The 17,440-nt window shown below is 37.9% G+C and overlaps 1 protein-coding gene across 1 annotated transcript; it reads right to left on the bottom strand.

Moving 5' to 3' along the window:
- Positions 1 to 16,680, bottom strand: LOC116179416. The gene is made up of 4 exons (XM_031499208.1): positions 16,659 to 16,680; positions 16,364 to 16,596; positions 6,404 to 6,569; positions 1 to 154 (listed from the first exon to the last, which is right to left on the bottom strand). The coding sequence occupies exons 2-4, from the start codon at positions 16,551 to 16,553 to the stop codon at positions 1 to 3; spliced, it is 510 nt and encodes a 169-aa protein (XP_031355068.1). The 5' UTR covers positions 16,554 to 16,596; positions 16,659 to 16,680.
- Positions 16,681 to 17,440: the final 760 nt, after the last annotated feature.

Below are 17,440 nucleotides of genomic sequence, written 5' to 3'. Positions count from 1 at the left end.
TTACTTACTAAACGAGTGCGAGCGTTGATTATGACTGCTTGGTAAGAGTAAGGTGTCGGTATCGTAATCGGAATCGTCGTCACGTTCCGGCTCGTTCAGATCTCCTAATGAGGTGCTGCGTAGGGGTGGAAGACTGAAGTCGATATCTTTTGTTCTGAAAAAGATTCAAATTAGTATTACAATTTTTCAGGTGTGGGTAAAACGCGTGATTGTGGTCGTGTACTAAATTCAGAAACGGGAGCTTGGAGCTTCATTGCATTATCATTCCCTACTCAATTTCATTAGTTCCATTTCACGCACTAAGGAGCGTTCACGAACCCGTTACGATTTTATCCCATTATCCTAACATCGGTTCCGTGTCGGATTTACCTTCAATTTACAGATGCGTTTGTGTAATTTTTCCGTTTCGCTTTCAGTTTTCTTTTGAATCTGAGAATTCATTCAGAATTACGCCGGTGTTTATGTGACTTACGTGGCAATTGAATCTATTTTGTTGCCTAGGTGTCATTTATCTCGACCGCCCATAATTTTTTTTAGGTACGTCGGACCATTTAAATTTATGATTCTTTCGTGTTAGCATGATCAGTGGTGCAATTATAAGGTACAAATATGGAATAAATCTCCGATACCAAGAGCACAGGCCTATTATCAGAAGAAATTCATGACAATTAGATGCTACTGGAATTTTAAAGATGGTATCAACCATTTCAGAATCCACTAGAAGACCTTTGGCAATTACCACACACCCCCGGTATCGAAGTTCTGACTCACAAAAGCAATCTATCTATGGTCAAAGGTGGACGTACATATTATCATATGATAACATATTATAAATCAGATCCAATGACACGGTCAATTAAACGCTACCAAGTGGCAGGGGCGTTGTGAATCCCAAAGGGCATTCGGTTAAATCGAAAAAGTCCCCGATTTGGCACGATAAAGGCAGTAAACTGACGTGAAGATTCGGCGACTGGAATTTGCCAGTAACCAGACTTAATGTCCAGGGTGGAGAGAAATCGTGCATCATGCAGTTTTTCGATGGTATGGCTAACGTATGGGAGAGGATATGCATCTGGCTCACCGACTTTGTTTAACTTACGAAAGTCGACGCAAAATCTGTAGCTACCGTCACGTTTCCGCACCATGACGACTGGTGAAGACAATTCTATCACATCAGCTTCCAGCATCTTGTCAAGCTCTCCATCAACTACCTTTCTATGACCTATTTCCCATTTTCTTCAGTGTACTCTCAATTCTCTATCAAATGATGTAATTGTACTAGATGGGCATCATTTAAGGAGGAGAGAGGTTGAATTGCGTTTATCTGAGTTATTCTCATAAGCGAATTTGCAAGCGCCGCCTTGACGAAAATTTGGTACAACAGCCACTTTCTTGGCCCTAAGAACAAGACCTTGGTGGATCGAAGGGATGACTAATACATCCTTTACGATGGTTTTCCATTAGAAGCTCCGGAGTCCAATAGACTTAGGAAAATTGTGACATCACCTTCAGCCTGACTTAAAATGCCTGGTGTCGCATGTTATTTTTAGTTGCGGCGTAGTCAGGAGAACAGCGCGTTAGTCGGTTTCGGTTTCTCCGACCGTCACGTTGACATTGTTGGCAATAACGTACTGATACGTCCCTACTACCACATTTAAAACAATGTTTACATAGGGGAAGGTCACAGGATGATATTGTGATGACCGATGGCCTTGCTGCTGGCACTTCCAACAGGTCACTTTTGGGGTGCCCGCCTAAGCGACCAATTACCCTTAATCCAAAATCTCCACAGTGAGAATACAGGTCATCTTGTATTAACTTCACCAAAGTCTCACTGATCCCTTTGATCAGGAAGAGAGGAAAGAGAAGGCCAAATAATTTGAGAGAAAATAGAAGATTTCAGGAAGAGTAAATTTGTGTAAAAGAAATCACTAACAATTGAAGGTCTTCAGAGGGTTGGCAACAAAGAATGTTCGTTACGAAATTAAAGTGCAACAGTAGCTACCTAAGGCGTTTACAATGTTATTTAACAACGTGTCACCGAAGGTGGAGTGAAGTGAGGGCAAGGGAAACGGAAAACCTGAAAAAAATGAATGGAATAACTGCTAGGAGTAAGTGAGGGAATAAGACAAAGGAAACAAAAGTACAAATAGATAAACTGAAAAAGGACCATGAGGGAAGAAATCAGAGGGTTAACGTAGAAAATGAACAGAATGAGAGAATGAAGGGAAGAGCTATCGGATAAGGAAAAATAGGAACTGATGGAGAGGAAAAATGAGACAAAGGTAAGGAATAATATAACATTAAAAAGAGTAAAAGTTGAAAATAAGAAAAGAGAAAGAAAGACGGAGAAATAGTTAAACAAGTAAAAATTGGTTTTCGCCCAAAGGCGAGTAACTTTAGCGCATTTTTCATTCATTTCCCAAAAGGCCATAGCTACACGCACTATATTTTTTTACTAGAAGTATCTATGGCTAAAATATGAAAGAAATGTCTCCATAAATAAGAGTTAGCATTACGTAATCTGCGCATGTGCACATCTGATTGTTGCTATATGCGATATGTTTGCGTTTAATATAAGCATAACAATATTTTAATAAAGAAAAGGTTTGGAATTACGCAGTCTGCACATGCGCACACCTGATTACAATATGCGATAATTTTGCCTTTATTAGAAGCATCTGTCGTTAAAATTTCAACAAAATATATTGCTGTGTGCAATGGTATGCGGTCACCATACCACCCAAAAGCTAGTTCAAATTACACAATTGTGTCCTTTTTCTGTTTTACACTCTCCTTCAAAATAATCCGAGACGGTCTCGTTTATTCTTAATTCCTGCTAGTTAAGAGAGAACCCACTTCCATATTGTTCCCCGGTGACACTCGAAATTCCGCATCGTCGCCCGAACTGATAACCAACTGCATTTCTTATCTTGCTCGTGGCATTGTTTATCGCAAAATTATTAATTTTGTCCGATAATAACTTTTGAGTATCACCTGACCAGATAAAACCTTTAACTCACATGAAAATTAAAATTAAATGGTCTCTTATTTATGGGGTTTTCAATTTAACTGATACAAACTAAATACAAGAAATAGAATTAAATGAATTAAACAATTACCGATTAAATTTACAATAAGAAAGCTGATAATTCAACAAAATTTTCACATTCTGTGTCTCTTTGAAATATAAAAATTCCCAGGTCTTGTGAATGATGTTACATATAGGAATTATAGGGTGTCGCGACCACCATTTTTGATATTCACACGGAAATTACGTTAGCAACACCTATTTTTACACCAATGGGGCACGGGAAAGAAAATGAAGAAATAAAGAGGCCAGCAAAGAGGGAGCAGTGTTGGGATTATCCGAAAAAGGAGGATCGAGAATTGTAAATGGAGGAGCAGAGAGATAGGGACGGTCAATTGACCATGGGAGGGCAATTGATTACATACCAGTAAACGAAAAAATGCTAGAAGAAAGAATATAATAGGGAAGAAACAAGGATATAGAATCGGATCACCAATCGATGGAAATAAGCTTAAACATTAAGATAAGAAAGTCAAGAAAAGTAAAGAGGAAAAAAGTGGAGAGATTCAATTAGGAACAAGAGATACAGTGGACTATAGGTGACTAGGGGAACAAGGAAAAGAAATAGGAGGGAGTATAGAGGAGTTGAGAGTAATATAAAACCAATAACGGGGAAACAAATAATTGAAAAGAGGGAGAGAACAAAATGAAAGGAGTTGTGGAACAGAAAAGAGAAACAGATACAAGGTCAAAGAAACAAGAAAAAAAGTACAACAGAAAATGTACAGACAAAAAATGGAGGAACAGAATGAATACGAAGAACAAATCAGGGAAATAAAAACAAAGGAGATTTGGAAGGTGATAAACAGATGAAAGAGAGAAATAGAACAAGCGGGAGGGAAACACAACTAGGGGATTGGAAATCACACTTGATTAAGATCAAGGAAAGCAGGAAAGAGGAGGCTATGGAAGAGGTACGTGAATGTAGATGAAATAACAAAAGAGATCGAGCAGCAATTAAAAAGGCTGAAGGAAGGGAAAGCAGCAGGGAGCGACGAAATAGGAAATGAGGTTTGTATTTTCGCCACAAATAGGGTTAAGGAAAAGATGAGGAATTTAGTAAAGAAGGTATGGAAAGGAGGAGTTTTACCCAAAGAATGGAAGGAAGGGCCGATTTTTAAAAGAGATTGGGTGGAAAATTATAGGGGAATCACGATAATGACGACGGCGTATAGAATCTATGCAATGGTACCGAATGAAAGATTAGAAAGAGAAATGGAAGAGAAGAGGATGTTGGAGGAAACACCAATCGGCTTCAGAAATGGGAGAGGAATATTATGTTGTTGTGGAAACTACGGCTTGTGGATGTTTTGTTTGGCTTCAGCACCTGTAATAACGACGGATCACCCTGTATGTGTGAATTTCAATTTAAACGTAAATGTGATCGTTAGTATGAGATTGAACACCATTTCGATCATGGTATTTGAATTAGAAGTCAATCGTTATCTCATTTAAATCCGGTAGTTGCAATAAGAAATTTGTTATCGCTTCGAAAGCTAATTAGTTTCAAGATATGCAGGTTTCGCCTGGTAAGAAAAGGTGTTTAATTTCTAATGCGCGAGTTGAAGTAGAGCAGAGGCGGAAACTGAGAGAAGGAAGAATGTTTTAAATAGCAGGGGGAGACTGACGGCTCACCCTGTATGGGTGAATTTCAATTTAAACGTAAATGTGATCGTTAATATGAGATTGAACACCATTTCGATCATAGTATTTGAATTAGTTATCTCATTTAAATCCGGTCGTTGCAATAAGAAATTTGTTATCGCTTTGTAAGCTAATTAGTTTTCAGATATGCAGATTTCGCCGATAAGAAAATGTGTTCAATTTCTAATACCCAAGTTCAAGTAGAGGCGAGGCGGAAACTGAGAGAAGGAAGAATGTTTTAAATAGCAGAGGGAGACGTGAATCGCGGCTCACGTTTTCATGGACTTAAGGGCTGCGTTTGACAGACCGAAAAGGAAAAAGTACGGATGGTGATGTAAGAGAGGCAAATAGACAAGAAGAACATCATTAAGGAACTATATGGAGAGACAAGATTGAGATTTGGCTGCTTTAACTTGGAATTTTCATCACGATTACTCCATAAATTACGTAATTCGACGGTAAGCGTCAATGTCATTTAAAAAAATGTTATCTGGAGAAAGTCAATCACTGCAGAAGGGCGACAAATTACGTTGGGTAGTTTTATTCTTAGTCCATTCCCTTTAAAACATTACGATGATTTATTTCCGTGTGTCTTATTTTACACCGTTATCCATGCTCGCAGTAGTATCCGATATTTCGCAAACCAACTTTACTTAAAGTCACAGGATTTCAAATCTTTGTGAGTTAAAATTCCACTACAGTTCGGAATTATCGTAATAGTTTTTCTTTTTCGTAGCAAATGCCGTTGTTATATTTATGGGTTAAAATTTGTTGTTCGTATTTCCGCGATTATTTCTCAACCGGGATATCCCATCAAAGTTAAGGTAACTGAAAAACCTTAATTCGGAACCTTTTCGCGTTTGATTTGAACGTACTCTTCTATTGGCGGCGCACCCAACTTCTCTGTAAGTAATATTTACACGTGTGGTCGGCATAATTTTGCGGTGTCGACCGGAATTCAAAATGTATTATAGAAAAAAAACGCGCGCTCTTGTAATCGAACCCGCATTATCGTCCGTTGTAAATCGAGAAACGGCGAGCTTGTCACTAAGCCACAACGACAAGCTAATTAGTGTATAATTAATAAGCAGTAGCCACTTCAAAAAGCAAACCCTACGGTTACCTACGACTGACCGACTTAACCTCGCTGACACTTCACGATAATTTCTCCCAGTTCGACGCGAATTGCTCTGCGACTTAATTGAAATTGCGTGACGGCTCGACTCGAGCACTAGCATGGCTTAACGCGCGTTGGCCCACGGCTCTCGACCTACAACTCAATTCCTACAACTTTTTTTTTTAAATCACACTCATTCCGTGACTCAAACCTTGTTCGCCAATCGAAACAAATTTTTTCGTCCAATGAGATTTCTTAACACACACCACAATCTACTCCGCGTGGAACAAAAGGTCAGCAAAAAAACACGCAAATGACAATTTCATATAACGGTTGTTGTAGCATCAGCTCTTGGTGGGAAGTCGTAGGACAAATCAGACTAAGCCGCGAAAGAACTCAATCATCCTATAGATTACCGCAAGGTAGTTTTTTGAACCGTAAAAATCCGTAAAAGTCAGGTGCGATCCTGCAAGAGGATATTCCAAACCTTAGCTCCCAGTCTGAATTAAATTTAACTCAAAAAGTGTATATTAAAACATTGTCACACTTACAGTAACTGAGGTATGGAGGAGCCCTGCTGCGACGGATACACCAATATGCTGGACACATGCTCTTCATCTTTAATTTTGGTCTTACGTCTTTTGAAGGCAATTAGAGCGATGACAACAAGTAGGAGAATCACACCAATTGACACTGCGACCAGGGAGTATATCGTATCTGAAAAAATCAGAAAAGTACACTTTAGTAAATGCGAAAACAAAAGCGGTGATTGCTATTGAACATGATGTACTTATGTTACTAATAGCACAGACAACATATACTAGTTGTCTGTCTAAATAGCACAAACAACATATACTAGTTGTCTGTGCTAATAGGATGCCATAGTAAAGGTAATTTAATTTATTACAATAACCTTGTAAAAATTTCGGGTTGCGAGAAGCATTTAAAAAACGTTTTGAATTAAAAATTTTATCACATACGCTGTTGTAATTCTGATATACAGATTTTTAGATCATCATTTGTTTATTTTTGCCAAGAAATTATCAAATTGGGATTAATTGAATTCAGTGGCGGCTCGTGCAGGGGGGCTCTGGAGCGCCGCCCTCCCTACAAGAAACACTAGATCACGTCGTAACACATATTTCACATTTTATAAATGTTTGGTCATTTATGATTTAACACAAATATTGTTTTCAAAAATTAGATAATTTCCGAATTATTTACATAAAAATAAACGGGCAATCAGTTATATGCATGAATGAAGCGCGTGTAAAAGCGCGGTCGAAGGGCTCTCTATCGTCCGCCCGAAATCCTCTGATGTTAGCTAGTCCGCAGACGCTATCGCGCCGGCGCTGTATGTGGTTTCCATGGTAACGATGCGTGCTTCTATTTATACTGAGGGCGGAAACTGCAGAGCCCAGTTGCTCAGTATACATGAAACTATTTATATCATTTTCTCGATCGCAGTGGCACGTCGTAGTCGTAAATTTGCATCAGAAGCAAATTAAATGAAGGTTTTAAAATTGAATAACGTTTCTAATTACAACTGTTGTACAAAGCTCTTTCTGAAAATGAATTAAAACTTAGGTATCTGAGGAAAAGAATTTGACAACTCAGTCAGTTGATTAATTCCATCGTATATTTAAATAATTAGAATTGCTACGGCTACTGTCCATACTTCAGCGATTATTTGCAAACGTCAAATTGTATTGCGTAATTTGATATTTATTCAGGAAATAAATATGTAAGCCGAATATACTGCGTGTTTAAAAATAGCGTGACTAAATTTTGTCGTTCATCAAATTGTTTTCGTAAGAAGAAACACTTCAGAAAATTTCCACCCAAAATGTTTTTGTCACCATGTTACGTGACAAAATGGCTCGGCGTAAGTATTTCTCAGTAAAAAATTTTACGAAAACGTCAAAATCTAATCGGCTTTCTATATGAGATATTTTTGCTGAAAAAACTCTAGTTCAGATCATTCCCGACTTCTAAGAAAAAGTCCTTGAAAAATTCATTTAAGGTAAAAACAGAAGGATAAAATTCCATTTAAAAAAGTACCAACATTGTAAGCGAGCATGTAAAAATAAACTGTTTGCTTTTTATAAATGTCGAAGTTTTCCTCGGCGCCCCTCCAAATAGAAAGCCCACCAGCCGCCACTGATTGAATTCATTAGTCAGTTTCTTCAGATTTATAGGGTAGGTAAACTATATTTCATGTAAGTTTAATTGCTAATGTTAGACATTTTTCAATTGTATGTTATTAAAATTTAAAGATTTTACTGTGCAAAACATAACAACATTCAAAAGACATAGAACGCCATATGAAAATTTGCGTTTAACGCTCAGAATATAATAAAGTGAGAAGTCGTTTGACTAGCAGCAGCGACACTTTATACCTAATCCAATTATTCCGATATTAAGAATATACCGACGTACTATAAAGTATAACTAGGGCAAATCCTAATTGAATTTTTTCATCCTTTGAATAGCTTATTAAAGGGTAAGTGTCGCTATTAAGCGCGGGTAGATTTAGTGTTGAAACGTTAAATCAAGCTTTCAAGATATACCCGTCTAAAATTTGTTAATCGTTACAACGACCGCACGGTACTAGGGCCTTTTGACGCGTGGAAGAAATTTATTATTTCCTCGCGTAACATTTTCTTTGTGTTTATGCGCTGGGGGAGGCCTGAAGAGAATTTGTTGCTTTCGTCCCTTCTCCCATTAATTTTCCTTGTGAATTATATGGTTGCTGCCTTGCTTATAAAAATGTTTTTCAGAATACGGTTCCGATGTAAATATAGGTACTGGGAGGTTATCCAACCACACCGTTCAAAATGTGTCGAAAAATTGCTCCCACGCGATAAATATCACCTAATCGAACTGCGTCTGGTAAGTAGGTAAATTCACGCGATTTAGCTTGGATCATCCTCTGTGTCAACCGTACATTAGAATTTATTTTCATACTTTGTGTCATAAGGAAACTTGTAGCAATATGCTAGAAACACTCATCCACAACACATGCTGAGTACATACGTACGATACGAAGGCTCCGTAAAGTGAACAACCAATTATAATTTACCTTCTTACTAAAACACCACACTTTAATTAACAAACTTGAACAAGTCCCAAAACACAAAGCATAATAAATACAGTGCCGACCGTGACCGTTGCCTGTCAAAACAGTATTGCCCACCTCGCCGGTTCCATTCATCACCCTGCTTTTATCCGTGGTCCGCATATTTAAGGGCGATAAGTCACGTAAATAGCTTACAGTCGGCCAACTTGATAAATATTCACGCACTCGTGTAATTTTAGCTAACACGAAGACAAAATAAGTAGATGAATATTCACCGTCTGTTCTTTTTTCGCTGGCAGATCATCTCCGGAAAATCCTCAACCGCCTTAATATTGTAACGTCCTGGTTTGATAAAGCCTAAATGCTTGGTATTGTGAAGAAAATGACTTTTGTCCAACCTAAGGCCATAATTTAGCGTCCCTGAAAAGTCTCATCATTTCGCCCAGTCGCTCCAACCCTTGCCAGACTAACACAGACAGTAACACAACACCATTTATATACCACTATAGCACTTTTGTAGTAGCGTAACGGTCCCAGTAATTCATTTACAGCTCTCTGGAATACTAGAGGAGCGTTGACTAGACCAAAAGGCATACGCAAATATTCATAATGGTCACAGGGCGCGATAAAGGCAGTTTTTGACAGTCTTTTACAAGTGAAATCTAATGATAACCAGAATCCAAATCTAGAGTAGTGAAGATTGTCCATAAAGTCATCTGTTCGTCTTAGTGCTAAAATTCCTGTAGACTACGCAGATATTATCCTCCCCCTTTTTCGTTTTATTAACTAACAAAATAGGCCTGACGTACAATGACCCCGATTGCTGAGTTATTCTGTTGCTTAAGGGATCTTAAAGATTCCACGAACTTTTATCGAGGTCTGAAAGTGACTGGTCAATTTTGCCAACTGCGTTTAGTAATCTCGACTACATTTATTCGTTGGATTTAGAACGCATGGTATAATTACATGCAAGTTATCGCTGAAATCTTTCCAACTTTTTCAACGCTGAGTACAGAAATCTGAGCCCCGTGGGTTCGGGGGATTACTGTAGTTTCCTTAGGACCAAGATCCACTCTGTCCACAGTAAGGCATCGATTCCTCCTGCATTGATTCGATTCTGATCAAAATAATAGTCGAATTTGACTTCTCATATATCCACGAAAGGCTGTTCAACGATAAGAGATACATATTTGAAATGGACAAAAGCTTCTGCAGAAGAGTGGGTGGGAGGGCACTTGGGTATGGCAAAATTTTACTTACAGGGTGAGACAACGATTGCGCGGAGTAACTTAATGCTTTAAAGATAAGATTTTTCGATAGAGTGCTTTTGTATTATGATATGGTTGAATATTCTCCACATTTTAAAAATATTTGGAATTATACAGGCTGCGTCCACAAAGTAGGGCGACCAAATGGTACATTTTTTTTTAATAGAACCCCCTGTATTTGAATGCATTTTTGAATTGTACGTGTAATTGTACGTCTTTTTTATTATATGGTTAATATCCGCAAAGCTAGTAGTTTTAAAGATAATTCGTTTTTTAAGAAAAATTGGGCATTTGCAAGCGTCAGTATATTGTCAAAATTATTACTTACATTTTGATTCCATCAGGTATTATATCTTTTATCCTGGGTTAAGTAAATGTCAAATAAATACATCTACTATGAAACATTAAAAATAGCTTACAGGGTGTTTTTTTGGTAGGTCCAAAGTTGCAGAACTTCATATTAAAAAATTTCACTTTTTTTTAATGGAACACCCTGTATATTTTACTGTCATCATTTAGCTCCTCCAAAAAAAAATTTGATAATAATGTCCTACACCTATCTCTGATAGTTTTCAAAATATCTTGGTTTTCCTGGGTTTTATATTCTAATCTTAAATAAGTTATATGTAATTTACATAATAGTGAGGTGGCCATGCAAAAAAGGCAATTTTTATCTATCTCATCCAAAACGAAAATTATATCGATTAATTTATTTTTCAAACAATTTATTAAAGTCCAAAAACTGGAGAATAAGTAAAAACATTTGACTACAAAACAAATTTAATTTAACTCCTAATTTCATCCAGTCAGTGATATTAGTTTCATTTTTTTTTCATATCCACCTCGTTATTATGTAAATTAGAACTTATTTCAGATTAAAATATAAAAGTAGAAAAACCGAGATATTTATTTATGTATTTACTATTAAATTTATTCGCCAGTCTTTATAAACTTAAGTGAATTATTAGAAAAATGAATTAATAAATATGATTTTAGCTTTGATCAAGGCAGATGAACATTGCCTTTTTTTGCATGACCATCTCTTTATTATGTAAATTGCATACAGGGTGTTTCGATATTCGCGCACACGGACTATGGGTTGGTGTTATACGACAAAAACTGATCAAAAAGTTCCTCTACCAGTTTTCCATCAGACCGCTATTTTTCGAGCTACCGCGGTTTTAAAAATCTCCGCTCCCCCCCTTCGCTGCGCCACTGGTTAAACTTAGTAACACATGTTTTAAAACAAAAGAAGGTTCAAAATAAACTATAATAATTATGACGAGTACGTAATTACAATTATAGTTGTTCAAAATATCCGCCGTCTGCTAGTAAACAAGCTTCAGCACGTCGAAAAAAACTGTGCCGGTATGATCAAAAACTGGTAGAGGAACTTTTTATTCAGTTTTCGTTGTATAACACCATCCCACAGTCCGTGTGCGCGAATTTCGAAACACCCTGTATAACTTATTTAAGATTAGAATATAAAAACCAGGAAAACCAAGATATTTTGAAAAATATCAGAGATAGGTATAGGACATTATTATCAAAAGTTGAAGGTTTTTGGAGGAACTAAAAGATGACAGAAAAATATACAGGGTGTTCCATTAAAAAAAAGTGAGATTTCTTAATATGAAGTTTTGTAACATTGGATCTAGAAAAAAAACACCCTGTAAGCTATTTTTTTAATGTTTCATAGTAGATATATTTATTTGACTTTTACTTTAACCCAGAATAAAAGATATAAAACCTGGAGTCAAAATTTAAGTAATAATATTGATAAATGATAATATATACCGACGCTTGCAAATGCCCAATTTTTCTTAAAAATAGAATTATCTTTAAAACTACTATTGGTAGCTTTTTGGATTTTAACCATATAATAAAAAATACGTACAATTACACGTAGAATTCAAAAATGCATTCAAATACAGAGGGTTCTATTTAAAAAATGTACCATTTTGGCGCCCTACTTTGTTCCATTATTCCAAATATTTTTAAAATACAATCCTCTATATCAGGCGTGGGCAACCTTTTTTTCCAAGGGGCCAAAATAAAATTTTTTATGTGCGCCACGGGCCACACTTGAAAATCCAAATAAAAGTATGTTTAAAGAAATCAATATCTAAGTATCTATTTCTTTTTGGTCTTCATCTATTTTTTGCTTTCGTAAAAATTATTTAAAAAAAAATCAATAAGTACTCCTGAAAATTGACACGATTTTGCAAACAAAATTTGCCAGATGTGGATAATAAATCCCCATTTCAGTTTGTATCCAAATTTTCATTTATGCTCTTAAGATTCTTAATCCCTAAATCACGTGTCATTGTATTGCCCCACCCGGTATTATCGCGAGGAAAATTCTGGAAAATACCTGGCGATATCTCTGAAACAATAAATGCATCTTTAACTAGGCTTTCAAACGTCTTGGAAGCTTCGGATCGCGTCCACTAGATGCTGCACGTGTAACATAATCATATTAATTAATAAATAAATTAGAATTTGAAACTTGTGGGCCCTATGAAGTATTAACTATGAATTATATTAGCTGGCCGGACAAAACTGATCGGCGGGCCGGATCTGGCCCGCGGGCCGTGGGTTGCCCACGCCTGCTCTATATTCTATAACGTCTGTAATAGCAACACTATCTCTAACAGTATCTCTATATCGATGTCGCCAAATATAATCTCCGAGATTATCTCAATCAAACCGGACCGGACCAACCCACAGTCGACTATTGGAATCGCCAGATTTTTAATGCCTAGAAGTTGCATCTATCACTTCAAATCTTGTAGTACGATCCACATAACGTTATAACAGGGAAGGTCACTGAACTCGTCTCGAGTACGAATGTAATAGAGGAATTTCCCCAGGTCCTTCAGATTTTAGAAAACATATTTTTTCCTCCTGCGGACGCTGCAGGTATATTTCCCTTAGGCGACCAAAACGGAGCTTAAACTTAACGGCATTTACTCGGGACATCTTCCCGTCTTTTGCAATATAATGGCCTAAGGAATATTCAGCAGGAACGTTGAACAAATCTCGCCTTCCTGCCAGTGGCATAATGTGCTATAAGGTCTTCAGAAGATGGCTCTCGATACATACGTGATACGATCTTTACAGATTGATTTCCTGGTTCATTTTGACCAGGATATAGCGCCAATCGATTCATGTGAACTGCCATCGTTGATTTTATCAATCAACGATACCATCATTTTTCAGACGCAAGGATGCCAGAGTGGCCTGCTCTCTCACGTGGTGATCTAGTGGGGGCAGACTCACAAGGGCCTGCATGAACGGTTGTGGGCGTTGTTCGCATCGCGCCCGTTCATGCATGCCACGCAAGTTTTTGTGGGGAGTCTGTTTTTAGGCCACCAGAGAATTGCTCCATAGCAGAGCATAAGGTCTTATCCGATCACTTTTTCTTGGCCGTCTTGCATTTGTGACAGTACTGGGCCAAGAGGTTAAAGTTCTTCGTAATTAGTTGCAAGGTGTTCATCAAACCAAGTTTTCGCTCATACGTTGCAGGGGCGTTGCATAACCCAAACGGCATAACTTTAAACTGCTATAAACCCGAACCAACGCCGAACGCAGTCTTTTCTCGATGTTGAGGTTCGAATCCAACCTGCCAGTAACCACTCTTCACGTCCAACGTTGAAACCCATTTAGTTCCGGTAAAAGTATCTAAAGTGTCATCGATTCTTGGTAACGGGTAATTTTCTTTCGTGGTAACATATTATTCAATTGTCGATATTCTACTCAAAATCGTGTGGACCCATCTTTCTTTTTCACCAACACCACGGGTGACGTCCACATCCCCTATGATCTCAGTCTTCTCGGGTTTTCTATAATCGCTTGTGCAGCTGCAGTACTGACCTTATAGGTCACGATATTAGTTTTACCTCTTAGCCCTTTTTCTGAGGAAAACACATGTCGATAGCTATTAGCTGTGAATCAGATTCTGTGCCATGGTTCTTTGATTCTTAGTCAATTTGCAGCACCACTTGTCTAACATAGGTTAGATATTTTTAATGCATTTGTTTCAGCCGGTGGTTTCTACACATCGAACTAACGAAGATACCGGTTCACACGTTTCTAACTACGTACCTCTCTTGAACGATAGGAGCCGTCGACGGCCGCCGTTGACGATCGCTGTCAAGTGTCAACAGCAGACCACTGCACCTCGTTATTTACTATAGACGTGGTTTCCTTGGCGACCGCTAATCAGGAGTGTTCGTCTATTGTCGATCGCCATCTTAGCCACCAGAACACCGCGACTAAGTTGATTGTCATTGTAATTGGGTGGCGAGAAACCAGTATATTATTTGCCCAGCGCATCACCATTCATGGACGCTAGTACGACTTTCTCACTTCGTTCGGGCAAAGTAACGTCTTCATCAAGCGTTACATAGACCTTTTCTACAACTTCTTGGCGTACTGCAACTTCTTCATTACTCCAATCTTCAAATCCAGATCACCTAGATCATCTCATTCGTCATATCAGCCACCAGCACCAGCACTTGATTCTTTCCGGTATTGAACCCAGTCTTGAAGCCTAAGGGTGAATGATATCGGTTTCTTATTTTTCACAAGGTAAGGTCGCACTATTGTTCTGGTCGGACCAGTCAATGAACAACTTTTTTCCATCACGGTTCAATCCACATATAAACTCAAATGGTAGTACGCAGGTAAGTCGAGGTTTGCTCCTTCACATCAACCCTCTCGTTTTCCTGGTTGCTGTTACTAGCCTTTGTAAATCGGGAGCAATTTCTTCTTAGATGACTAGTCCTATCGCATGCTCAGCAACGTAATTTCTTCTTCTTGAATAAACGCTGATCATGATGGTCTACTCTTAATTTTAATTTTCGAAAAGTTCACTGGGTTGCTCTCCTTTGGTACTGGCGTCCACGTTAGGGGGAAACAAGTACCATTTTATGAAATTCAAATTCGAATTAATTCACGTAAATTAAAGTTACTTCAAATTGATGCACGCTAATGAAATTAATTTACGTTAACTCAAATTCACGTAAATGAAAATTCACGTTGAATTCTCTCTAATTCAAATTAATTCACGTTAATTCTAATTAACAAACGTTAATTCACATTAATTTAGAGGGGTGTACACTAAAAATTCAACGTTATGTTTCCCTAGGTTCCACATCTCGCACGCGATGGGTTCCATATGTGACACCTTTTTTGCTGCTGAGAATTCTGACGCCCAAGCAAGGGCTTTCTTGATCCTCCCGTGCCTTGCTAGCCTTAATACTTACTGGACATCATTGTCTCGTACAGCATTGATGAAGGTTGGCACGGCTAGTTGATCTTAGAAGCTTTCTGGTGCTGATGGGTGGGCTAGACGGATCAATCTGGCGATATCCGTTTTCAACTCCTGCAAGATTTCTTGCTTCTTCTGCAGGCGGTTCTTCAGTTACCTGTTGGAGGTGCTTCTCGCTGCAACGCATTTCCAACCGATATCTGGCAAGAACGTTGCTGTGGTTCGGGGATTGTTAGCACCGCGTTCAACGCGTCTCCTCGCAATGCCAACATGAGAGCAGCGTGGTTCCATTTATTTGCAGCAGCGGCTGCCTCAAACTGTCACGCTGCATAAGTAGGCCATGATGTTTTCCCATCAAAGGTAGGAGGTTTAACCAGCATCTTCTGTGGAACAGCAACTTGTTCGATACTACCGAACTCCTAGACAAAGGTCCGATGACGGGGTAATAGCGATTCTTCTCCACTCGCAGCATGGCGTGACCCGCGTTATCCCTATCCCTTTCAATAACATGACTGACTGTCGTTGTCCTTGCCACCTTGGCGAATGCGTCTAAATGACGTCGGAGCATAATGTCGGTACAATATGGTTTTAAAAAATTAGAGTTGCCATTTATAAAGATAGTACTTACATGAAGTCATATCTCAAATTTAGGATACCCTGTATAAAATTGTATTGCAAAATCTCTTACTTTATCATATTTTCTAATTTCTCTGAAAGGGTAGACTTAAAAAGAGCAATATATACAAGCTTCTAATTTTAATCTCGGAGTCTCACAAGAAATGGTTTATTTTAAATGTATACAACAGCGTAGATTATGCTGAAAAAACTAAATGCGATTTCATTGGGGCGCATAAATGAATAGTAATTCCACAGACGAAAACTCGCTCACCTTTTCCTTCATTAAAATCTGAATTTTGTCTGGATACAATGGTGTCAGATGCAGTTTCCCACGTCGTCGTCGGCAGATCCGTATTTTCCACGGAAGACGTCGACACCTTAATCTTAACGAGGTCCTCCCACGGATTGCGCTGCTGGTACCACACAGGAACGAGTTTCCGTTTTAAAAATTGGTAGTCCATGTTGTTCCGCGCGGGATGTTTAGGTAAATTTACATCTTGGCATCTGAAATCAGAGGTGGATTTTCAGGAAAAATAAAATCTTGACATCTAATTTGAGGGATTTACTTGCAACTCACAGTAAATAGAACTATTCTGGCTTATAGGGAATTTGAGTTGTGTAATTGCATAAGACGCTGATTGGGTATTATAGTAAACTTCCCAAACTACGTTAGAAAATTGAATTTCCGTTTAACTTATCGTTTCCTTTTTATTTGTCAGATTATGTGATGTGATACCGCTACGCTACGTCTCCGATATTTGCAAGTGTTTGCCAAGCACTTAAAGGAGTTGAATATGTATTAGTTTATGCGAAGCTATTTACTACAGCCATTATGTACTACACGTACGACATAACAGTATTTTTAAATATAACTCCAATTATTAAAAGTTAACTTATTCAATTGGCGCTGCGAACAGGATTACTAACGATTTGGTTGTAATAATCGGTGTATTACAGTAGTTTGTAAGCAATTAGAAAGAACTGCGTTCAAGGTACGTGAAAGCCTTCGTCTGAGACTAAAGAAGCACAAATAATCGTACCAGTTTTGTTTGTAGATATTTCATTGTCGTTGGTCTATGTAACGGCATGGAGATATTGTGCTATAGTGCTATATATTTTATTTAAACGTAGAAAGTTTCGGGAATTTTTTGGGTCTTTATCTGTTATCGAAAGTAAATGCTTAATTTAATAGACAGATAGATGTGATTTATCGCCGTTTCTGTGTGGTTAAGAGAGATAAAATTTTATTTTTCCTAGAATTTAAATTTGGATTTATCTCTTAATGTCTGATAACAAATTGATTTAGAAACCTCTATTTTTGTTGGCCTAATAACGTGCGTTGATAAGA

The sequence above is a fragment of the Photinus pyralis genome, unplaced genomic scaffold, assembly GCF_008802855.1.
Source record: "Photinus pyralis isolate 1611_PpyrPB1 unplaced genomic scaffold, Ppyr1.3 Ppyr1.4_LG8, whole genome shotgun sequence".
NCBI lineage: Eukaryota > Metazoa > Arthropoda > Insecta > Coleoptera > Lampyridae > Photinus > Photinus pyralis.
This window is presented reverse-complemented; position numbering and strand designations above follow the sequence as displayed.